This window comes from Apodemus sylvaticus, chromosome 20 (assembly GCF_947179515.1).
Source record: "Apodemus sylvaticus chromosome 20, mApoSyl1.1, whole genome shotgun sequence".
Taxonomy (NCBI): domain Eukaryota; kingdom Metazoa; phylum Chordata; class Mammalia; order Rodentia; family Muridae; genus Apodemus; species Apodemus sylvaticus.
In genome coordinates this window covers 54,606,050-54,631,474 of record NC_067491.1, presented here as the reverse complement: position 1 = coordinate 54,631,474, position 25,425 = coordinate 54,606,050, and the positions used below count along the sequence as shown (strand labels likewise).

Genomic DNA, 25,425 nt, shown 5'->3' with positions numbered 1-25,425 from the left:
TAGAATGAATTGGGTTGTGTTCCTTCTGTTTTATCCTTTGAGTATTAGGTCTTCTTTTTAATGTCTGATGGAATTCTGCAGTAAACCCATCTGGTCCTGGAATTTTTTTGGTTGGGAGACTTTTAATGACTGTTCTATAGGGGTTATGGGAGTGTTTAGATGGTTTATCTGATCCTGATTTAAGCTTGGTGTTTGGTATCTGTCTAGAAAATTGTCCATTTCAGCCAGATTTTCAAGTTTTGTTGAGTATCAGCTTTTATAGTAGGACATGATGATTTTTTTAATTTCCTCTGTTTCTGTTGTTATATCTCCCTTTTCATTTCTGATTTTGTTAATTTGGATACTGTCTCTGTTAGTCTGGCTAAGGGTTTATCTATCTTATTGATTTTTCTGTAAGAACTAGCCCCTGGTTTGGTTAATTCTTTGTATAGTTTCTACTTGGTTGATTTTAGGCCTGAGTTTGATTATTTTTTGCCGTCTACTCCTCTTGGGTATATTTGGTTCTTTTTTTTTTTTTTTTTTTTTTTGTTCTAGAGCTTTCAGCTGCACTGTTAAGCTGCTAGTGTATGCTTCCTCCAATTTCTTTTGAGGGGTACTCAGAGCTATGAGTTTTCCTCTTAGCACTGCTTTCATTGTGTCTCATAAGTTTGAGTATGTTGTGCCTTCATTTTCATTAAATTCTAAAAAATCTTTAACTTCTTTATTTCTTCCTTGACCAAGATGTCATTGGTAGGGCATTGTTCAGCTTCTATGTGTATGTTGGCTTTCTGTTGTTTTTGCTGTTGTTGAAGACCAGACTTAGTCTTCAGTGATCTGATAGGATGCATGAGATTATTCCAAATCTTTTTGTATCTGTTGAGGCCTGTTTCCTGACCAATTATATGGTCAATTGTGGAGAAGGTACCATGAGGAGCTGAGAAGAAGGTACATTCTTTTGTTTTAGAGTGAAATGTTCTGTAGATATCTGTTGAATCCATTTGGTCCATAACTTCTGTTAGTTTCACAGTGTCTCTGTTTAGTTTCTGTTTCCATGATCTGTCCATTGTTGAGAGTGGAGTGTTAAAGTCTCCCACTAATATTGTGTGAGGTACAATGTGTGCATTGAGCTTTAGTAAAGTTTCTTCTTTTTTTTTTTTTTTTTTTTTTTTTTTAGTATAGAATAGTTTATTCAGGGCGTGGAGAAGGGAGTTAAGGGGGTAGTAGAGTCAGAGAGGGGCAGAGAGAGGGAGAGAGTAGAGAAGCAGAGGCCGGCCATGACCACGTGGAGAGAGGGGGGAGGGGAGGAGAGCCCAAGAGGGGGGACAGAGAAGCAGAGACTGAGAGAGTAAGAGATGTTAGAGAGCTAGTAAAGTTTCTTTTGTGAATGTGGGTGTCCTTGCATTTGGAGCACAGATGTTCAGAATTCAGAGTTCTTCTTGGTATTTTTTTTTTCCTTTTGATGAGTATGAAGTGTCCTTCCTTATCTTTTTTGATAACTTTAGGTTGAAAATCAATTTTAATTTGATATTAGAATGGCTACTCCAGGTTGTTTCTTGGGACCATTTACTTGGAAAATTGTTTTCCAGACCCTTACTCTGATGTAGTGTCTGTCTTTGACACTGAGGTATGTTTCCTGTATGCAGCAAAAGCTGGGTCCTGTTTATGTATTCATTCTACTTTTATTGGGGAATTGATTCCATTGATTTTAAGAGATATTAAGGAACAGTGACGCTTCCTGTTATTTTTGATATTATTTGTATATTTGTCTGGCTGTCTTCTTTTGGGTTTGTTTAAAGAAGATTACTTTCTTACCTTTTTAGGGTGTAGTTTTCCTTCTTTGTTGGGGTTTTCCATCTTTTAGCCTTTGTAGGGCTGGATTTGTGGAAAGATATTGTGTAAATTTCATTTTGTCATGGAATATCTTGGTTTCTCCATTTATAGTAATTGAGAATTTTGAGGGGTATCGTAGTCTGGGCTGGCATTTGTGTTCTCTTAGGGTCTGTATGACATCATCCTTCTTACCGCCTTAGCTGAAGAATCAAAAAGGGAAAAGAAAACTAATTAAGATAGAAATCTATACTTACTCATCTGGGACCATCAAAATATCTGTGTCATGATATCGAAACATGAGCTATACGTAAATGTACCAAAAAGGAAAGATAAAGGTAAAAAGTTTATTAAATACATTGTTTAACAACCACAGCCAATTTGATGAATACAGCTCACATAAAATGACTGACAGGTGGCAGGGATCTCTTATAGCAGTTAAGGGGAGATAATTTCACCTCATCTTATGGGTAACTGTGGGGGTTCATATCTGAGGTTCATGCCAGAAATATTTCTTAATATTTTTTAAGCAGTAAGGTTTTCATACCCACTTGTCTCTCTTGAGACAGCCCATTTGGGTCAGCTGCCATGGATCCCTGAAAGTGAGGCTCTGGATGTTTGGATCAATAGATCTCAAGATCAATATATCTCAGGCTCCGAGCAGAGAGGAGCCCATTGTTAAAGTGTAAGAAAATTTCATTTTGGTTTTTTGGAATTTTGTGTCTACAAATCTCAATTTCTCTCTCTTGAGTAATTGCATTCGTTTATTAATATTTATTGTTTGAAATAGGTTGGGACATTATTTCTAAGGCAGCCTTGAGAATCTGCCTCATTCCCCATTTCTGAAATGTGATAGTATCATACCAGCCCTCTTACCCCAGGGATTTCTGGCCTGCCTTAGGTAGTCTTCTTCTCTGAGGACATGGGTGGTCTCCAGAAACAATCTGAAATTCTCTAAGGCTAGCGGCAATGGCAGTTTGAGGAAAAAGCGGCAGGAACTGCCCACTGAATATCTACAAAGCCAGGACAATCCAAGCTTTAAATGCATCTCAGGAAAAACCGTGGTGGGGTCAGGTGCTCTTCAGAGTAGGAACCAGGGCTGCGGTCCTGTTCTTTGCTGAGAGCTCGGTGCTGTGGGATGTCGGGTCAGCTGGGCGCTTGCAGCCCACGTCTCTGCAATCTGGCCGGTGTAGGCAGAGTCGTGGGGGACCATAGGTTTGGGCTCATGTAAGGGGGTTTGAGGGAAAGCCACGAGGTGAGATGATCCCGGGTTCTATGCACGTTGTCAAAAAAGAAAAAAAATTAGGATACGTTTATGTCTGTACAGTGTCCCAATTTACTTACTAGCCAGTCATTTCACAGCCGTTATCGGCTATCCGATGAGTACACTGGTTACCCTTGCGAGCTGGCCTTTGAAAACCACGATTCATGCACGACTTTCACCTGAGAGGAAGAAGATGCTTCTACTGTCACTCAGGATTCAGGAGGCAGGCCCGCGGACTTGTTGACCAATCAGGGAGAACGTTTGGTTGGCCGTGTGAACTGTCCAATGATGAGTTTCTGTCTTCGGTGACGTAGACTGCACAACATTTGGGGTGCCATTGTGCGTCCCCGCCATATTGTCGTCCTCTGTCTTTGGCTGAGGCCCCTAGATCTCTCTCCTCGGTATCTGTGTCCCCTCTACTGACTGCAGGAGGTCAGCTGCACACCCGGTGCCTGGAAATGGTGCGTGCGCAGGCTGGAGGGAGGGAGGAGGCTGCTGGAAGCGGAGGCGGCGCCGGGGACGCGGCCTTGCAGGGCAGCTGAGTCTGCGTCTCCTCGGGCTCCGCTGGGCTGCGCTGCACCGGTCCCTCTGGGTGGAGCTGGGCCAGCAGGCAGAGCTGTGGTCCTGTCCTTTGCTGAGAGCTCGGTGCTTTGGGATCTCGGGTCAGCTGGGTGCTTGCAGCCCGCGGCTCTGCAGTCTGGCCGGTGTAGGCAGAGTCGTGGGGGACCATAGGTTTGGGCTCATGTAAGGGGGTTTGAGGGAAAGCCACGAGGTGAGATGATCCCGGGTTCTATGCACGTTGTCAAAAAAGAAAAAAAGTGGGATACGTTTATGTCTGTACAGTGTCCCAATTTACTTACTAGCCAGTCATTTCACAGCCGTTATCGGCTATCCGATGAGTACAGCTGGTTACCCATGCAAGCTGGCCATTGGCAACCACGATACAGGTATCCCTATCTTAACTATTAATATCAACAGGCAGGTCACACATGACCCTTCACGCCATGGTATGCAAAGTGCAGGTTACTGAATGGCTAAGAAATGGTTAGAGAGGCTGGAGATAGGCGAGGTTCTCAAGTCGGAGGCAGAGAACCGGTAAGACTTTACAGTGGCGGTGGACAATGTCTAATGCACGTTCTGAGCACGTTCTGAGCTGTTGTTAGAAAGCCTGTGTGAAGTGGGCTGAGCTCCGTGTGCTGGAGCCCTGGGGTAGAGACGGGGCTTTTCCTGTGATAGTTTCCTGGCTTTTGACAATTGACCCTATCTATGATCGTTCAACTGACTTGTTGCAGTTTCTATAATCTCAGGCAGGGGGTTATATCTGGTTAGTTTCATGCGTGCATATATATGATTTTGTCAGGCATCATTATTGAGACCGATTATTAATTTGTGCCTTTATTTGTTCTTTGTTGACACTGATACTCAGAATAAATCAGTGCAGAACTTTTGCTTAACAAAATAGAGTCGTGTAGGTGTGGCACAGCCAGAAAGCTGGTAGTCCCCAAAGCAGAGTAACGCAGAGGAGCCCTACCCTGTTTCTGTCTCTCAAATTTCAGTGGCATCTGCTTTTCCTATGAGTTTCCCATGGATTTCATTCAGGGGGAAGCTTCCTCTCAATTCCATGACTTGCATTCTTAGCCTAAGGATTCTTAAAACTCCCAATAAACGCCTGACTTTCTGAACCCTTCTGATATTGCCGGACTTATTGGAAAGGAAAATTCAGGTGCATGGCTTGCTCAGAGGGTCCCTGTCAAAAGTGTTATTGGCCTTGGATTGTTTCTAAACATTGTTTTAACCTAAAGGCTCTTCATAGAGGTAAGGCGTGACTGCATGTGAATGCGGTATTGCAGTAGAATAAAGCTCCACGTGGTAGATTCAAAAACTACCCTACAGATGGCCAACAAGGGCTTCTCTTGAAGAAGTGGTGAATCAGGAAGCAAAGGCTGGTTGATTGATGTGAGTTTGAGGCCAGCCTGGTCATATAGTGAACTTCAGGCCAGCCAGAGCGTCATAGTAAGACTGACTCAAAATAAATACATAAAATCTGCTCTGTGTAGCAATCACAACTTTTAAAGCATTTCCTTACTTAATGTGCATGGGTGTGGTCTGTGTGCCGTGGACTGTGTGCGAAAGTTAGAAGACCACTCTCATTCGAGTTCATTCTCTCCTCACATCACGTAGGTTCTGAGGAACTATGTGCACAGACTTGCTAACCCAGTGAGGCATTTCGCTGCCTCATATCCAGAGTTTTAACTTTTAATTCCTGTTCCACGATAGTACTGTCAATTTAAGTATAGTTGTGAAGACGCAAGTGAAGTACCTTTTGGGAGAACTGCGATAACTACTAGCAGGACAGTGTGCAGGACTGGATCCGAAAGAATGTCTGGCCTTGGCACAATGTAGCTTCACGTGTTTGGTAAAGTGTGTTCATCCTTCCCACATTATCTAAGAGTGAACCCTCCGGGTCTTGCGGAAGCGTGAAGCTGGAGGCACAACCTGAAACGGGCCACAGGGTGCTACTTACGGCTTGTTCACTGTGGCTTCCACAGCCTGGTTCCTTATACTGCTCAGGACCGTCCACCAGGATGACGCCATCCAGAGTGAACCGGTCCTTACCATGGCATCATTGATGAAGAAAATGCCCTCAGACTAAGATTCCCCTTCCCAGGCAGGGTGTGGTGGTGCACGCCTTTAATCCCAGCACTCGAGGCAGAGGCAGGCGGATCTCTGTGACTTGGAGGCCAGCCTGGTCTACAGAGTGAGTTCCATGACAGCCATGGCTGTTACACAGAGAAACCATGTCTCAAACTGACCGCACCCACAAAAGAACAAAACTGAAAACAAAAAAATTCCCTTTCCCAGATATGTTAAAATTTGTTAACCAGCTTATTTAGCTTCTGTGTTACCTCAGAAACAAAGGTAGCCCCAAATGCATTAGGAGAGATAATCATTTTGATTAGTGCTTTAATTACTTTTATAGTCTTTTTAGTCAGAGTGGAAGAGACTTCAAACTACTCGACCAAAAGTGTCAACATAGATCAACATATATTTAAAAACCCCCTTGATCCTGGCATTTGAAGAAAGTTGACTTGTCCAATCCTTGAATGGGTACTAACTCTGTTAATTGATTTTTTAAAAAGATTTATTTTATTTACATGAGTTCACTGTAGCTGTCTTCAGACACACCAGAAGAGGGCGTCAGATCTCATTACAGATAGCTGTGAGCCACATGTGGTTGCTGGGAACTGAACTCAGGACCTCTGGAAGAGCAGTCGGTGCTCTTAACCTCTGAGCCATTTCTCTAGTCCCTGCATTTGATTTTAAAATTTTTTATCTTAATTTTGAATCATGTGTACAAGTGTGTGCACATGAATACAGGTGCTTGGAAAGGCCAAAGGTAACATCTCTGTAAACTGAACATCTCTGTAAACTGAAGATACAAGCCTGACATGGGTGCTGGGAACCAAACTCAGTGCTAGGTCTCTTCTCTTCTCTTCTCTTCTCTTCTCTTCTCTTCTCTTCTCTTCTCTTCTCTTCTCTTCTCTTCTCTTCTCTTCTCTTCTCTTCTCTTCTCTTCTCTTTTCTCTCTTTCTCCCCCTACCCTCTTTCTTCTTTTGTTTTCCTTCCCCTTAAGCTGTGTCTCTTTGTAGTCCTGGTAGTCTTAGAACATGTTATATAGATCAGGCTAGCCTTGAACTCACAGAAATCCTCCTGCCTCTGCCTCCAGAATGCTGGAATGATTGTGTCCCACCACTTCTGGCCAAAGAATTGAATCTTAATGGAACCATCTCTCCATTCTTCGAAATTGTTTTTCTGATCCATTGCAACTAATAACCTCCGGGAGAGAGCTGTTTCTGTTTACTTACATACCTCTGCTGAGCCCACGAAGGCTACACGTTCATTTCCAAATTCAGAGCCAGACAGCCTCAATTAAAGTCTGTAGACCTCTTAAACAGATAAAATCAATGACTATGGAAAAAGAGATTTGCAACGAAGACATAGGGATGGAAAGATGAGAAGGATTAAGAGATGGCGTGGGGGAGATAACCAGAACAGTCATAGATGAATGTATGTCAGCTTTCTTTAAAGTTTTCCTCTTGTAGATCTTGAAAACGCACTATTTCTTTTCATTTATATGCATGTGTGTATGTCTCTGCATGTGTGCACAGGTGCCCTCGGAGGCCAGAGGAGGGTGTTGAGCACCTCAGAGCCGGAGCCAAGGGTGACAGTGGTGACGAACTCGAATCCTCTGAAAGAGTCGCAATGCTCTTAGCCATTGAGCCCCGTCTCTTCAGCCTGTCTTACAAATGAGTTTATGATGTAAGCCCTTGGTGCCACGTTTAAGCTTTCCCGTTTGCGCTCACTTCCTTTTTAGTTCCATTTTGATGCAGTCCTCCATATTGGAGATAGAGGAGTGGGACATCACCTAAGTTCCTTTCCAATTTTAAAACCATCTTCCCCACTCCGTCAGTATGTCTGGTCCCCCTCTGTTTGGAGCCTCAGAAACTCAGGTGGAAGACAGAGGTTCAAGGGCATGCTGGTGGGAGTGGGGTAGAGGGCGGTGGGAGGGTGGATAGGAAGGCGTGGTGGAGACCTTGGGGCACCTGCAGGGCGGTGGGAGGGTGGATAGGAGGGCGTGGTGGGGAGACCTTGGGGCACCTGCTGCCTTTTCACTCTCAAGTTAGTGCTAGGTTTAGAGAGAAGCCTTATCTTGGTGGAAAGTAATAGAGGGAAACACCCCAATACAGTTTCAGGTCACCATTCATGCGTGCCATGCATGGGGCAAGTGCATTAACATATACATGCTTACGTACAAACACACACACACACACACACACACACACACACACACACACACACACACACCTTTAATTCCAGCCCTCAGGAGGCAGAGCAGGCAGATCTCTTGAGTTCGAGGCCAGCCTGGTCTATACAGAGTGAGTTCCAGGACATCCAGTGCTACACAGAGAGATCCTTGTCTCAAAAAACCATAAAGTAACAACAAAAGTCAAGAGTATAATTTGGAGAAGTCAGTTTTCTTTTTCTTTCTTTCTTTCTTTCTTTCTTTCTTTCTTTCTTTCTTTCTTTCTTTCTTTCTTCCTTTCTTTTGGATTTTTGGATTTGGTTTTTTCGAGACAGAGTTTCTCTTTTTCTAACATGGATTCTGGAGATTGGTCTCAGGTAAGCAGGCTTCTGTGGTGAGTACATCTCTCCACCCCACTCACAAAACAGAAGGAAAACTAGTGAGCCACTGTGAATCAGTGAATCAGAGTTGGATGTTTGTTTGTTTATTGTAATTGGGTCTCTAGGTAACCCTGGTTGTTCTAGGACTTGCTATGTAGCCCACCCTGACCTCAAATTCACCAAGGTCCACCTGCCTCTGCCTCCTAAGTGCTGGGGCTATAGGCATGCGCTACTACACCCTGTAGGAGATTTGTTAAGACATTGGAAGCATGGAACACACGTATTATGAGAAAGAGACACTCTGGGGAAAGAATAAGACATGGCCAAGTGTAGGTAACAGGTGTTTCAAAGAAGGGTGTCAACTAAGTGCCTTTACAGCCGGTATATGGAGAATTTTGGTGGTTTTGAAGTTTTATGTTAAGAACCCTCTAACTCCTCCATTTTATTAATACATTCTGATCTTTGACAATTACATACATATTTGATGTGTTCTGGTCATGCTCCCTCACACCATCTTAGTCCTTCTCATCTTTTCATCCCTATGTCTTCAGTGCAAATCTCTTTTACATAGTCATTGATTTTATCTGTTTAAGAGTTCCACAGAGTTCAGTCGAGGCTGCCTGACTCTGAATTTGGAAATAAACATCTGGGCTTGGTGGGTTCACCAGTGGTATATAAGTAAACGGAAATACCCCTCTCCTGCAGTTTATTAGTTGCTGTGGGTGAGCGGAAGTGATGGGGCCCCGTGAGCCCTCTCCCCATTCACAGCCGACTGTTAAGGGGGCCAGGTTTGTATGGGCAGTGCTGAGAGCTCATGATTGCCATGACCCACCTCCTTTTAAATTCCATTTTTTCTTTACGTTTGCTTGCCTGTATGTGTATGACGCAGATGTCCACAGAGGCCGGAGAGGGCATCAGGTCCCCTCCAACAGGAGTTGCTGTCTCCTGTGGGCGTTGGACCCCTCTGCAAGAGCAGCAGGGACTCCTGGCTACTGAACTATAATCCTGTCTCCCCCGAACCCCCTTTATAATATTCCTAAATAAGTAGAGTTTACTAAGGTTAAAAGTTTAAAAGAATTTCTTTTATAAACAAAACTATAAGGTGAATTTATCAAGGGAACTGTTTAGATTGGGAAGCAAGAAGTACTAAAACCTAAAAATTATACATGATCTTTATTGTTTTTGCACTAAGTGAGAAGATATATTTATTGTCTTTGACAAGATGATCTTTAGAAGAACGGATAGCCTCTACAGGCAAATATGGCTTCATTAGTATTGCCTCTAGGTTTTTTTGTTTGTTTGCTTGTTTAATAGTACTGTAAATTATCTTTAATGAGTTCCATTTGTTTTTTTTATTTATAATAAATGAATAAATATATAAATAAATAATTCATTCAATTTTAGGTTGGTTGTTTGTTTGTTTTGAGGCTTGGCCTCACTCTGTACCTCTGGCCTGGATCTGGCTGCCTTAAGGTCACAGAGGTCCACCTACCTCTGCCTGCCAAGTGTTGGAATTAAAGGCGTGCACCACCATGGCCAGCTTTCCATTTCTGATTAAGAGTGAGCTATATGAAAACAGATACCTTTAGTGCATTCACTGAGGATGCACTAAGGTTCCTAACAAGTTGTCACAAGAGAGAAATTACATCCACTCAGCCAACTTAACATTCATCATGCAAAGAATGCGTTTTCCAATCCGTTAACCTCTGGTGACTGTACAGAAATACGGTAAAGACCCCGAAATTATAACAGTAGCATACGGTTGGCATCAAGTGTTTGGAAAAGCCATACTATTTTTTGGAGTTAGGTTGAAAAGGAATCCTTCCTAGTAGTAGTTTTCATAGCCATAGCATGTTTAAGATTATGTAGTATCACAACAGTCAGTGTTGACTTTCTTGTGTGTATTAAGTAAGAGGGACCTCCACGGTAAGATCATCCGTACACGGGGTGATCTCCTGCTGCGTCTGCTTTACCAGATATCTCCAGTCAGCTGTTAGAATTGTTGTGTATAAAAAAAAAATCAGCACGTATGCGATTGTATGTATGGAACAAGGCCATGACTTGAACACATGTGGAACATAGCATTGCGTCAACGTCCTATGAATCGAGTCTAGATCTCCAGTATCGTAAGGCTCACCCTGTTTCCTGGAAATGTGTGTGGGCTTTTTTAGGAGTCGGTGACCTTGGAGGATGTGGCTGTGAACTTCACCCTGGAAGAGTGGACTCTGCTGAATGCATCCCAAAAAGAGCTCTACAAAGATGTGATGCAGGACACCTTGAGGAACCTGTCCTATATAGGTGACGATGACATTCTTTTCTTACTTACACTGAGAGGGCAGATGACTCTTCCCTCACCACTCCTGCCGCATGAATTAGATTACAGAAAAGAAACATGTTGGGTAAATAAGTCAGGTGGAATCACTTTATACCGTGAATTTAACCAGAATCTTTTATTTATTTGTTTGTTTGTTTTTCTGTAGCAGCAATTCACTTTTCTTGCTCTGTATTTTAGGAAACAAATGGGAACACCAAAATATTGAAAACGAGTATGAAAATCTCTGGAGAAAACTAAGGTAATCTGTACCCTAGGAGACATCAGTGTTTCTCCCAGTTCTTGGGGTGCTAACACATTTTACAGAGAAGTAATTCATGCAAATAAATCCTGCTTTAAACTGTTTTAATTTCAACAAATCTTCTCCAAATCTGCAGACACATTAACCTTCAGCAATCAGAATATCCTAATATTAGTAACAACCTGAGCACCGTGATACCTACCACAAGTGATATTATATCATGGTTCATATATACTAACTTTACTCTGTAATATTATTTAAAATGTTGTATTGATATGTTTCTAAGTTTTAGGTATGTGTTGTATCTGAAACAAAAATAAAATTACTTTTTAGAATAGGACCAGTTGTCAACATAAGTCATTATGGAGATGCAAGTATGTCAGGATCCAACATTATTTTAGTCACTAGTACATCAAAACTGTATATAGTACTAAATATTGAAAAATATATTTAAATGTGATATAGATATTCAGCACTTCCCAATAATGAAGACAGTATAACACAACCACACACAAATTACCTTTGTTTTTATTGTAAATGTCCTTAAACCAAATTTTAAAGCAAACAGGTCAAACATTTTTAAAAACTATCTCAGGGGATATGACTACCACTTCTTGTGATAAATCCTTACCACACAATTCTTTTGTAATGCACTTTTATTTTTCCGCAGTAGTCAGTTGTTGGAGAGACTCTGTGAATTTACCGAAGGTCATCAGCGTGCAGAAATCTTTAACTGGACTCCAGAGTGTACTGTGAACCAGAAATCACGACCAGGAATTCCCCCATATGAGAGTCGTGCCTACGAAGAAGTGGTTATTGGACATTTATCTGTGAATGTGCCCCCTTATCCTCACCCAGGACACAAACTGTATGACACTCAGGAATATGGAAAAGAGTTGTCTAAACACAGAGAATCCGGGAACACCTCCAATTCTTCCACACCCTTTCAGAAGCAAAAAAGAATTCACACTGAGGAGAAACCTGAACCGAGTCACTGTAAAGAAGACTCCAGGTGTCTCATATCTAGTCAACACGATGAAAAGACCTCCGGCGGAATACAGCAGTATGGCTGTAAGCAGTGCGGGAAAGTTTTCACTTCTTCCAGCTCTTTTCGAAGGCATGAGGAGTATCACAGCCGAGAAAAATCCTATGTTTGTAAGCAGTGTGGGAAAGCCTTCCCCTTTCCTAGCTCCCTCCAGATACATGAAAGGATTCACACCGGGGAGAAGCCCTATATGTGTAAGCAGTGTGGAAAGACCTTCGCCCGTTCGAGCTCCCTGCTGACGCACGAGAGGATTCACACCGGAGAGAAGCCCTACGTGTGCAAGCAGTGCGGGAAGGCCTTCACTGATCGCAGTTCGCTCCGATTCCACGAAATGATGCACAGCGGCGAGAAGCCGTATAAATGTACCAAGTGCAGTAAGGCTTTTGCTTCCTCGGGCGCCTTTCGAAAACACGAGCGAACTCACACGGGAGAGCAGCTCTTCGTGTGCTTGCAATGCGAGAAAGTTTTTAGCTGTGAAAGTGCTTTTCGAACACATAAAATAATTCACTCCGGGGAATGCGTATGTAAGCAGTGTGGTAAAGCCTTCACCAGCCACAGTTCCGTTAAGTACCATGAATTGATGCATAGCGGAGAGAAACCCTACGTTTGTAAGCAGTGTGGGAAAACCTTTAGGTCTCCGAAGCAAGTTCAGATTCATAAGCGAACTCACACCGGAGAAAAACCTTACGTCTGTAAGGAATGCGGGAAAGCTTTTACTTTTCTCGGTTCCCTTCAGTACCACGAATTGATCCATACTGGTGAGAAGCCCTATCAGTGTAAACAGTGTGGGAAAGCCTTCAGGTCTTCTCGTCAGGTTCAGATCCATGAGCGAACTCACACCGGAGAGAAACCATACGTGTGTAAACAGTGCGGCAAAGCCTTCTTTTCTTTGTATCATTTAAGGAGACACGAAGTAATTCACAGTGGCACGAACCCCTATGTTTGCAAACAGTGCGGGAAGGCCTTCAGTTGGTTCAGTACCTTTCACAGTCATAAACAGACTCACACTGGCGAAAAGCCCTATTTATGCAAGCAGTGTGGCAAAGCCTTCTGTAGTCGCATATCGTGGAGAAGACACGAGAAAGCTCACACCACGGTGAAGCCCTACGCGTGTGTGCAGTGCGGAAAAGCCTTTCGTTCCCCTAGTTACCTCAAAATACACGAAAGAATTCACACTGGGGAGAAACCCTTTATATGTTCTCAGTGTGGGAAACCCTTCCGTTCTTTTCGTTATGTCAAATCCCATGAGAGAAGCCACACTGGAGAGAAACCCTTCGTGTGTTCAGAATGCGGGAAGGCCTTCAGTTATTATAGCTCTTTCCATAGACATAGAAGAACTCACCAGACAGTAACCTTGAACACAGAACTTGAAGAGACTTCCTAACACCCATGAGACTGCATGTGGAGAAACCTGTTAAGGTTAAGCCAGTGAAACACCTTCTGGTGCTACTCATGGGTAAAGGAAACTTTAGGCCAGACATAGTGCAGTACACCCTTAATCTCACCACTTGAGAGGCAGAGGCAGGGAATCTCATAGTTGAGGGCCAACCTGATCTATATACTGAGTTCCCCATCCGTCACCCGTGGCTACATAGTGTGACTGTTTTCATAAAAGGGTAAAAACATGTTCATGTGAAGAGCAAGTTTGACCGCAAGAGATGTCTTCACTTGGTGTATGTGCTTCCTCAGTAAAATCTTGGCAAAGCGCGGTAAACTCAAGAGTGCGAGTCGTGGTCCAGTCCTTTGACAATTTTTTCATATGTTCATTCCCATAAATGTCAGCAATATGAAGGACTGGATACAAATTTTCATCTGTCTTAAGAACGCTTTAGAAAAATGCAAAATCTGAAGAAACTATGTAAATATGTTGAACTTCCTTTTTGGAAGTTGGAATTTATTAGGGATTTGTTGTTTATCAGAAATAGTCTTGCCTTGTAACCCTTCTTTTTCAACCTCTAAATTGTGTTTGTGAAAGATGTCTCATCCCCATCCAGCATCGGTAGTTCATACTCCCCCTAGCCCTTTGATTTTTCCAGACATGGTTTCCCTGTGTAGTACTGGCCATCCTAGAACTCTAGATCAGGCTGTGTCAAACTCAAGAGATCCACCTGTCTCTGCCACCCTAGTGCTTGGATTGAAGGGGTGTGCCACCACCACCCAGCATTCTTTTTTTTCAAGATTTGTTTATCTTATTTCTGTGAGTACACTGCAGCTGTCTTCAGACACACACTAGAAGAGGGCGTTGGATCCCATTATAGATAGTTGTAAGTCACCATGTAGTTGCTGGGAATTGAACTCAGGACCTCTGGAAGAGCAGCCAGCGCTTTTAACTGCTGAGCCATCTCTCCAGCCCCTACCCAGCTTACATTTTTTGCTAGAGAAAATTATCTCTATTTTAGTTCATTTTTAAAATTATGTGTAGATGCATGTGTCTGTATGCATCTCTGCACATGTAGTTCCTGAAGAGGCCAAAAGGGTGTGTCAGATCCCCTGGGGCTGGAGTTAATGGGTAGGACCTGTCCTGTATGTGTGCTGGAACCAAATCATGTTCTCTGGAAGACTCTTTTGTGCAAGAAATGGCACTGAGCCAGTTCTCTAGCCCCTAGAAAAGTATCTTGAGTTGTGTATATGAGATAGAGGATTATTTAAGTACAGGAGATAGAAACAAAAATGACCTTAAAAAGAAGAATTGAAAACAAAAGCGCACTATCATTACATTAATTTTAATTTTATAAGGTTTTTTTTTAAAGTAGTAGTGTATACAAATTTAATGGGTGATATCTTTTTGTATCAAACTAGGTAGTTTTTTCTTTCACTTTAAGTTATATACATTCATTGGTGAGTTGATAATTTCTTGTAATATGCCAGGAAGCATAAAACTTGTCTTGTTTTCAAGACTTTGAGATTAATGGATGGAGGAAAAATGACCTTTTTGTGAATATTGAGATTTTTTTTTCCCCACTTGATTCACCGGACAAGTTCTTACCATTTTAAAGACTGTCATTCTCTTCTATGAACAAAAACCACTTTTATATTATACTTTTTTATTAACTTTTCTCTCTACCTGGTATTTTTTTCCATATTTCTTGTCTCCATGCCTTTTAAACTATGTTTGAACCACTTTTAGGTTAACAAATGTTAACTCTTGTCTCTGTAGAAGGTAGGTATAAATGTCACTCTAACCATAGATTGACATCTCATTTAGAAATTGTTTCTATGTCATAAGCCATTTTTATTGTACATGTAAATTTAATAATTTTATCTCCTGTAAATGTGGCTTTTCATGCATATTTTGTTGTATCTTTGATTTTTATTGTAATTTCTCCTGTCATAATACTAAAAGACACATTGGCATTAGTGGCTTTTTTTTTTAAGATTTAATTTATTATATATGTAAGTACACTGTAGCTGTCTTCAGACACACCAGAAGGAGTCAGATCTCGTTACAGATGGTTGTGAGCACCATGTGGGTGCTGCAAGAGCAGTCAGTGCTCTCAACCGCTGAGCCATCTCTCCAGCCCCGTTAGTAGCTTCTTGCCAAAGACTAAGCACCGTGTAATAAATTGTCCCAAACCTCCATATATGAAGTAATTAAGTATGTCTCATCAGTAAGAGCATTGCACAGATGCTCTGGCAGTATTGGTGTTTAGCTTTCAAGGATTTATGGGATTGGTTAGATATAGTAGGTGCCTCTTGAATATATTGAAATACGAGTATAATTCTGCATTTGGGAATTGTGGTTGTTACTTGGCGGTCCTCAAATAATGCAGTGAAAGGAAGTTTTAACCCATGAGTGTAACTGGACGCACTACAGGCAACCTTATAGGGTGTCCTTTTCTTTTGTCATAGTTTGGCACACCTGCCTTCACAGCAGAAGATTTGCCTTTGCTTCGAACACCTGTGCGCTAGACCAGTTTTTACCTTTCTGAGTTTCTATATCAACACAATATCTCCTTTAATATCTTGGTTACTAATCTAAACAAATATGGATGTTCCTAGTTATCCATTGGTTATGTCCTGATAAACCTATGGGAAAGGGTAACCAGAGCAAGAAATTATACTCAACTTGTTGATCATTAAACTTCAGACATTTCCAGGTCTCTTATATTAGTCCCAGATAGGGGGAAGTAATTTCTTCTGCATATTACTTTTTTTTAAATTAAAAAAATGGCATGTATTATTGAGCAAAGTAATGGGTTTTTTTGTCATGATATTTTGACAGTTCTATATATTTGACTCTCTTCACCCATTTTTTCTTGTCCCCTTCCTACTGCCTAGTGGTTCTCATCTCCTCCCAAACAGACCCTGAGAGTTTCATGTCTCTCTCTTGCCTGTTAGATAGAGTCTGTGTATGCCAGAACATGGACTGTTGGCTGAGCCTGGCTCCTTTCATTCAAGGTGATTTCTAGTTTCATTCAGTTCTCTTGGCACCAGTACATGCCGTTGAGTATGTGTGGAGGTCAAAGCACTTTTCGGAATCTGTAATCACATTCTACCTTGTTGAGGCAGGGTCACTTAGTTATGCCATGCTGCATACTGCTGGCATCCAGCCCACCAGCTTGCGACTGATTCACCTGTTTACACACACACACACACACACACACACACATCTCCCTAAAGGAGGGTTAGGTGCTACGACATCTGACTTTTTATGTGGTCCCCAGGGAGCCAGGTTTGCTTATCAAGTACATTTATCTATTGAACCATCTTCCAGGGCTCTTAGGTAATAACATTTTATACAACCAAGTGTTCTTTCCTGATCCTGGACCTTGTGGTTAGGCACCATGGGTTATTGGGAGTTAGGTATCAAATGAATGTTCTAGAAGACATCACAGATCACTGGATCAGATTCCAAGCAGTATTAAGGTATAGTCATATTTGCTTTTATTTTGGTTCTTTTCCACATCTACATTCTGGAGAAAACTAATCTTAGCAATTATAAATACCAGTAAGTTTAATATAATTATACTACTTATATAATTAAGGTATGGTGCCCTTAATCCTAGCACTTGGGAGGTAGAGGCAGAGGCAGGTTGGATCTCTGTAAGTTTGAGGTCTACCTGGTCTACTTAAATGAGGTCCAGGCCAGCCAGAGGTAAATTGTAAGCCATCGTCGCAAAAAAGAAATTCCACTCCTAAAGCTGGCCTTGGATTTTTTGGGTTCCAGACTCTTCCTGGATCTGAATTCATTTAGGATTCTTTCCCTTTTTAATTTTTTTTACATATGTTTATTTTAGGTACAAGGTGAGCTGTGTGTATGCCTGCTACAGTATCCATGAGGCGGTTATGACAACTGGCGGAGCTGGTTTTCTCCAGTTATTTGGGTCATAGTGAAGTGCTTGGAGGCAATTTCTCCCGTATCCACTGAGCCATCATCCCAGCCCAGGTCATTCCCCTATGAGGTCAGTAGGACTTTCTTCATGAAGAGAGTCCATAATTAGAAGTTCTTGGGTTCAAACTCTCATGTGTGACTCAGTGCTATTTATACCCCAGTAACTAAGTCCCATGACGAGGAGAATATCAAGAAACAAACACCCTTGGTATTCATCCAGATATAGGCATCTATAGCCCAGGATTATCTTAAATGACTGATTTAGGTCAAGGATGGGAGAGCACCTCAGGATAATTCGCCCTGGGTCCAGTTAGCTTTTCTCTAAGCTAAGGTAGTAGCACAATGATGCTTCAGATTTTCCTATAGAGACAAAAAGGTGGATCCTTTCACCTCCCAGCTACTCTGTCCACAAAGTAAACCCTTCTAACAGCCTCATTAGAAGCACATTGGCAGTGATGCCTCGGCCTCTCAGGAATGTCCTCCTCGCCACAATTCATCAAAGTCACACCGTCCTTAGTGGAGCCAGCTTGAGCAGCCGCACCGCTAACTTCTAATACCTGCGACAGGAGTGATGTCCTAGCATCGCTCTGACTCCGGGTGATGACACCAGGAGCGTGCACAGCTCCATGATTCACTGAACCGGACTGTGTCCTCCAGGAAACTGGGTTTGCTTGGAGCTGTTCAACAATTGCATGCTCCCATAGTTACATTCCTATGTGTCCTGGACCATTGATCTGCTCTGGGGCTCAATTCCAGTGGTAAGTCTGGCCTTCCAGCTTGAGAATGTATGTGATGCTGATATTTAACCGCCTGCTTATCTGAGTGCATTCAAATGGATTTTTTAACTTCTCTTGTTTCATTTTTTAAGTGTAGGTACCTTATAATTCTGTCATTGGTAGACAGTGCTGACAGGCCAGGAACATTCAGCCTGCAGATGAATTTACCAAAAAGACAAAAGTAGAAAATGTTCTAAGCATGCAATGTTACAGCCACAGCTAATACCCTGATTTTGTTGTATTTGTGGAGGAAGGCACCCCACCCTCCAACACACACACTGGAAGGAAGGGAGGAAGGAAGGAAGGAAGGAAGGAAGGAAGGAAGGAAGGAAGAGATAATGGATACTTTCTGCTCTTGCAAAGAACCCAAGTTCAGATCCCAACACTCACATCAGGCTCACAACCGTTTGAACTCCAGAACCAGGGAATTTGTTACCGGTCTCTGGCCTCTGCAGATAGCTATGCACATGTGCACCTACCCACATATAGCAATGCACTCATACACATTAAGTATATAGATGTGTGATGTGTGTGTTAAATAGGCACCAGATTGGGCTGGAGAGGTGGCTCAGCAGTTAAAAGCATGGACTATTCTTTCAGAGGCCATGAGTTCAATTCCCAGCCACCACTTGGTGGCTCACGACCATCTGTATCTGGAATCTGATGCCCTGTTTGGTGGAAGTGTCAGGTTTCAGCTAGGGGTTAATCAGACCACACCTTTTGGCAGTATTTCAGGCACCCCACTGAGAAGTCTGAGTTTCCAGCAGGTTTCTGGAAAGAAGTACTAAGTCCTAGAGACAAGAAACACCCTTCACCTCCATCTTTGGTAGCTTAGTTCTCAAAGCTGATTCTGAGATACCTCATGTTGCAGGGAGGCTAACAGCCTGGGTGCATTTGTAATCAAACTTTATTAATTATTAATTAATAATATATTATATAATAATATATAAAGTATATATATATACTTAAGAATACATAGGCACCAGATGAATGAAAGGGGAGGAGGCGTGACTGCTTCTAGATATGGTTGAGGAAAAAGTTTTTTATAGATATGTGGAAGAGTGTAGCCAGAGGCATAGCCCTCTGGGAGAGTGCTGAGAGAACATGACCTTGAGCTGTGTCAAGTGAGGAGAGGAGAGGGGACAGCAGGAGAACCAGGTATAGAACCAGGCTAGGAGGCCCAAAGAGGACAAATAGCCAAAATGGCTGAATTATCTAGGAAAGGGCACATGGGAGAAGGGCAGTCCATCCCCTGGGCTAGAGAAGTCCGAGGTGTGCCAGCCAGGAGGACCCTGTGATGGCAGGGACCGAGGAATACAGGGAGAACCTGGCAGCCAGTGTTAAGTAGGCACGCTCATTCATTTGTCCTGGGTTTGAAACCTACCTACCTACCTACCTAACTATAAATATTAATATATATTATATATTGATAATTTTGTTACATATGAATAATTTTTTATGGATAATATACAGTGCATATTCTAAATCTCATATAATTAATATATATCAATATAGTAGAATATATTAATTACATAACATAATATATATTAATTATGCACATTTTTTCTGGGCCTGGTGATGAATTCCTTTAATGCCAGTATCATGGAGGCACAGGTAAGTAGATCTCTGAATTGGAGATTCTAGTCTACATAGCAAGTTCAGGTCAGCGAGGCCTGTATAGTGAGACCTTTCCTCACTTGTCCCAGTTCAAAAGAAGAAAAGAGGCCACACTGAACTTTGAATGCCCTATAAAGGTAATTATAGCTTCAGTGACTGGAGAGGTGGGATGTCGCAGGTCCAAAGATTAATTATAATTTGTCTTAGGCCATCTTTAATTCTCTTAGTAGCCATTTTTTTTTTTTTTTGCCTGCTTCTGTGTCTGACTAATATCCTTGTGATTATCAGGTAAAATCTTTTCAAGTGTATTACTTTAGCACACTACTAGCGTCCACCAACCACATGGCTATCCTGTGGCCAGGTAGGTAGATTACAGAAAATGGGGACATCTAGGGCTATCTGACACTTCCACCAGTATATTTCAAGCCTCTTGACTTTATTCGCTTTGTTTCTATAAAACACCACAGTACCGTTGCCACACTGGAACATACTGCTGGGGTAACGGGAGTCTGTTTCCAGGCCGTGCTCATTCATCTGCCTCCAGAATAAATTATGCCTTACCTGCTTTGAAACAAGCGTTGTTGTTGTTGGTTGGTTGTTTGCCTTGGCACATTGCCAAAAGTGGTAGAAGTCTCGTGTAGCAACTGAGCGGGAAGTCAACTGAGCGGGAAGCCAGTCATTTCACGGATCACTCAGTGAAGTCCCTATTGCTAGATCTGTCTAGATACTGCTGAGGTCACACCCGTCTACAGCCACCTCTCTTTGACCCTCGATGTCGGTGCTGTAGGTGTCCCTGCTAGTGAGGTTTGTTTGACAGGCACCTGACTGTGATTCTGCAGTTCTCACTCACTCAAAGGAGTTGAGTAGACTTCTTGCTTAAGTGAAAACTAGGAAGTTGACAGGCAGCCTGATGAGATTCTGTAATCCTCACTATAAGGCGCTGATAGGAAAGAGGACACTGGAACAGACTGCTCCTTGAGACCACCCAGTGCCAGGGGGACTGGGATGTGGTCTAAATTCTTTGGTCTGTCTCTTAAGTTTCTTGGCCTGTCATTCTCTAAACAGGACACTTAGGGAATTTGATTACAAAATGCACCCAGGCTGTTAGCCTCCCTGCAAGATGAGGTATCTCAGAATCAGCTCTGAGAACTAAGCTATCGAAGATGGAGGTGAAGAGTGTTTCTTGTCTCTAGGACTTAGTACTTCTTTCCAGAAACCTGTTGGAAACTCACAGACATCTCAGTAGGGTGCCTGAAATACTGCCAAAAGATGTGGTCTGATTAACCCCTAGCTGAAACCTGACACTTCCACCAGAGAAATTATCAGGCTTCCTGGTCAACTGGATCCTAAACCAGTAAGGACTTTGAATGGCATACCCTGTATAATGGATTTGCACCAACCGTCTTTCTTCCCTCCAAGTCACACGTTAAAAGACTTCTTCCTCTTCCCCCAAAGCTTTAAAATAGATATCTTTGCTCTTTCTGAGTGTCTTTATTTCCTTTCCTTCCACTGTTCAGTTTGGCATTAACCTGACAGAAATGAATATCTTCTTAAAAGGTGTTTTAGCTTTAACAGTATTAAAACAATTCCAAGAAATTGGGATTTCTCTGGGATTCTGGTGTTGGGAGAAGAAAAGCCTGGGCCAGCTGGAACTGACACTCTTCTCTCCAAAACACTTCTCTCCTCCAGGAAAGGGGCGGACAACCTCACAGAGATGGTGGCAGTCCGGTAGTGGGAGGGGTCACTCTTTATCCTGGACTGCTTAGTATGCCCTGGGCCTCTACTTAAACTTCAGTCTCACTTTAGTAACCTCAAGATAAGTCTGTCCAGTGGGGTGGGGGGGAGGTCACTGGGTCTTTTTGTTCTTCCCAACATAGCCACATTGCATAAATCTTTTTTTCCCTTAGTTTTCCATATTAATGTGCCTGTTTATCTTCACGAGGTTGAGTGACTGAAGCTGTCTTCAGATAGAGAACGTGACCTTGAGTTTAGTAACGGCCACCAGGGACATCTGACTCAGTTTCCCTCTGGAGTCTGACCCTTGTATATATCTAGGTGGACAAGCTGAACTGTATAGCACCTCCTGTCTCTAAACTTTGGCTATTTGGAGTCCAGTAAGAGTTCTGGTGTAGAACACACCAGAAGTCACTGGGTCAAGTTAAGCACTGGGTCCTTGTTAAAGCGTGAGGTTTTCGCTGGCATGTTTGACCTCTTTCGTTCTATAAATTCCACCTTTGCTATGCCTTCAATAATTTCATTCCTTCATATATGTTTTCTATGCTATTGACTGAATATGGGTAGCCTCCCTCCCTCTCTCTCTCCCTCCTATTCTAGACCTGGTATGCCTTTTGTCTTCTATGATGCAATGGGTTGTTTCCATAGACACCGAGCCTGGAATTCCCTCTGTACATCTATAACCCCACTAGTGGGGCCACCAAGGATCTGAGAGGCTTAAATCCAAAACTCCTAATTTGAATCACATTGGGGCAGGTGGGTGTGCTCCTCCTGTCACTTACGCTGTAAGGAGGCGGGTCTGTGGACTGATGGCCAATCAGGCAAGTTGTTTCGGGATGCATAACCAACGAATTATCCAGGCATTAGGAAGATGGCCGCTACACGTCACTGAGACATCCCCTTTTTGTCCCCCCCACCCCACCCCCGCTCCCCGACTTATTTGGGTGCCCCCTCCCCCCCCGCCTTATGTTGGTTCTGGATTCTTAACATCTGTAGAGGAAATCTCCAGGTTTCTCACCTCCATTTCGACCTCACCTCCACTGACTGCAGGAACCACAGGAGCACACCAGGACATCGTGTCGCTGGAAATGGTTTGTGTGGGCGAGTGCGGTAGTGGGGTACAGCTCTTGTCTGCGGAGGAGTCTCCGATGGAAGAGACTGATGAGTCTCTGACTCTGATGAGCCTCAGAGCCGGATCCTCAGGGTGCTGCTGAACCAGCAGCCAGAGCCACTGTCCTGTCTCTTGCTGAGCGCTCGGTGAAGCAGATGTATCTGGGCTCTCACAGTGCCAGGTCTATGCAGACTGCGCAGTATTGGCAGAGGGTGGTGGAGACTAGGTAGACGGATTAGGGGTTCATGCACCAAAGGAGGTAAGAGGAGTGTTAACCCCCGAGCCCTATGCGTGTTATTCTGGAACATACAGAGACATGAATCATTTTACACTGTCACGATTTATTAAATAAACAATAAATTCTTTTTCCTTGACTGCAGTTTTCCAAGTAAGCCGGATTTTGCTTACACTCTGGCCGTGGTCAGTCACTGCTCTCTTATTCCAATCGTAATCACTAATATTAAACCGTACACTAACATTTCACGCAATAATAAACCGATACACAGGTTGCAGAATGGCTAAGAACGCGTCGGAAAGACTTGAAAGCCCACGAAACTTTCCTGGAGTCCAGGCATTGGAGCTAATACAGGGACAGAGAAGGGGCTGGTGGGGATCGAATAATTCTCATCAATCAACTGTGCCAGAGAAACTGCGCTGAAACCGAGGACAAAGGCAGGAATCCTTGCTTGTGGTTATTCCTCTTCTCTTGTCGGCGTTCCCTGGGATCACTGCCTGTGTGCCACACTCTGGTTTTGGGGTGCTCCTTCTGTAAGTTCAGCATGAGGAGGTTGCATATAATGTAGCTGATAAGCTCACGTGTCTAGTGTTTTTGATAAAATCTGGTATGTTTTCAGGGGTTGTTTATTGATGTCACGTCGTGCCTCCTGGAGTGCTCGCAGATAGTAGCTCTTTGCCCTCTCTTAAGCTTAAAATTCCAGTAAATCAGATTAACGTTGTTGCTTAATACAATGGATCCATTCTAGGCTTGGCATAACCCACAGCATAAACGAACTGCAAGCAGTTCCTGGACTTTTCCTCCGCCCGCGTTTCGCTCATCTCAGTGGCGCCCGCTTTTCCCCTGAGCATGGCGGCTTGCTCTAGATTCATTCCGTCTCTGTAGTCGCGTACTCGCACTGAAAGCAGCCTGGCTCGGGAGGAAAGGGTTCTGTTGGATTCTATTTTCAGGTCATAATCTCTCACTGAAGGAATTCGGAGGAGAAGCTCGGGCAAGCACTTGAGGCAGACGTCGCGAAGGAATGCGACTGGCTGGCTGGCTTGCTCATAATCTCATCCTCACTTAGCTTTCTTATACAGCCCAGGACCACCTGCCTCGGGAAGGTGCCTTTCGCAGTAGGCTGGCCCCTTCTACATCAATTAACGATCCAATCCTCTGCAGCCACACCCACATGCTAATCTGATCCAGTTTCTCGATTGAGATACTCTTCTCAGATAACCATAGACTGTGTAAATTGACAGTTAAAGCTAACCAGGAGCCAGGTGGTGGTGGCGCACACCTTTGATCCCAGCAGCTGGGAGGCAGAGGCAGGCGGATTTCTGAGTTCAAGGCCAGCCTGGTCTACAAAGTGAGTTCCAGGACAGCCAGGGCTACATAGAGAAACCGTGTCTTGGAAAAAAAAAAAAAAAAAAAAAAAAGAAGCTAACCAAGATGTCCATTCAAGGGAATCTTCCTCCGTTGGCCTCCGTCATGATTATAATTGATTCAGTTTGTTTCTAAATGTTGTTTGAAAATGGAAGTCCTGGTAGAGGTAAGCCACGACAGTTTGTGCATGTATTGTGAAAGGAGAAAGCCCCAAATGTCGGACTCACAAATTTCTCTTAGGGTTGGGTTAAAGAAAGCTGTTGTTAAACCAGGATAAACAGGAACAGACGGAGCACAGGAGAGTCTGACGTCATCAGTTTTCTCTGAGGTCATCTGTGGTTAGGACTACAGTAAGTACTGGTATGTGCTGGCTCAGGCTGAGGGCGGAGCAGTGGTCACACACCTAGAGGAAAGGGACGAAATTTTAGCATTAAGGCTAAATGTGGGAATCTGAGTGGCGGGTATTAATCTGCCCAAATTATTTCCCAGAGCTGAGGATGTCAACCAGGTTTGTTGTGTGTATAAACACTCCCTACAATTGCTACACCGTCTTTATTTTAACTATTGTTAAGGACTCCAGAATTTGGAGTGCTTATAGATTCTCACTGAAGATTGGTTGGCGACCTAAGCATCTAATTAGTGCCAACTTTATCATGTACCCCACATTCAAGTTGTATCTCCTACAGAGATTTCCAATAACTCACCTTGGTTCTTTCTGACATGTTTAAGCTTTCTAGCTTTGCCCTCACAGCTCTGTTTGTTTGGTTGGAGACAGGGTTTCTCTGTGTAGCCCTGGCTGTCCTAGAGCTAGCTCTGTAGACCAGGCTGGCCTCAAACTCAGAAATCCGCCTGCCTCTGCCTCCCAGAGTGCTGGGATTACAGGTGTGCACCACCACCGTCTGGTGCAGTTAGTGCTCTTAACTACTGAGCCATCTGTCCAGCCCCTTCTTTTTTATGCCTACTTTAGTTCAGTTCTTTACATCAGAGCAATGCTACCTGAACCTCCTTTCTCCTTTGAAAGCAGTCCCCTGTTTTGCTTTAATATTCTTGTTCTAAAATTATACCATATTGCTATAATTTTAAATACCATCTTGCCGGGCACTGGTGGTGCACGCCTTTAATCCCAGAACTTGGGAGGCAGAGGCAGGCAGATTTCTGACTTCAAGGCCAGCCTGGTCTACACAGTGAGTTCCAGGACAGACATAGCTACACAGAGAAACCCTGTCTCGAAAAACAAAACAAAACAAAACAAAAAAATAAATACCATCTTTTTTTAAGTTGGTCATTCCTTTTTGTCTTATTATTTACAGAATTTAGAAAACATTATATATATATATGTACTATATATATGTATACACACACATATATATATATATATATATA

The 25,425-nt window shown here is 43.0% G+C and overlaps 1 protein-coding gene across 3 annotated transcripts; it reads left to right on the top strand.

Annotated features, from left to right (window-relative positions):
- Positions 1-3,394: 3,394 nt before the first annotated feature.
- LOC127670862 (zinc finger protein 124-like) lies at positions 3,395-15,226 on the top strand. Of its 3 annotated transcripts, XM_052165419.1 has the most exons (5): positions 3,395-3,531; positions 7,240-7,390; positions 10,426-10,552; positions 10,767-10,827; positions 11,498-15,226. In XM_052165419.1, the coding sequence occupies exons 3-5, from the start codon at positions 10,519-10,521 to the stop codon at positions 13,254-13,256; spliced, it is 1,854 nt and encodes a 617-aa protein (XP_052021379.1). In that variant the 5' UTR covers positions 3,395-3,531; positions 7,240-7,390; positions 10,426-10,518; the 3' UTR covers positions 13,257-15,226. The 3 variants fall into 3 exon arrangements, with proteins under 3 accessions (XP_052021379.1, XP_052021378.1, XP_052021380.1); XM_052165418.1 differs by lacking the exon at positions 7,240-7,390; XM_052165420.1 differs by lacking the exons at positions 7,240-7,390; positions 11,498-15,226 and having other exon boundaries at positions 10,767-10,831.
- Positions 15,227-25,425: the final 10,199 nt, after the last annotated feature.

Bases quoted from the DNA above. Each gene is read 5' to 3' on its own strand.
- LOC127670862 (XM_052165418.1), top strand. The intron at 10,553-10,766 runs GTGACGATGACA...TCTGTATTTTAG, and splicing joins GAGGAACCTGTCCTATATAG to GAAACAAATGGGAACACCAA. The intron at 10,828-11,497 runs GTAATCTGTACC...ATTTTTCCGCAG, and splicing joins AATCTCTGGAGAAAACTAAG to TAGTCAGTTGTTGGAGAGAC.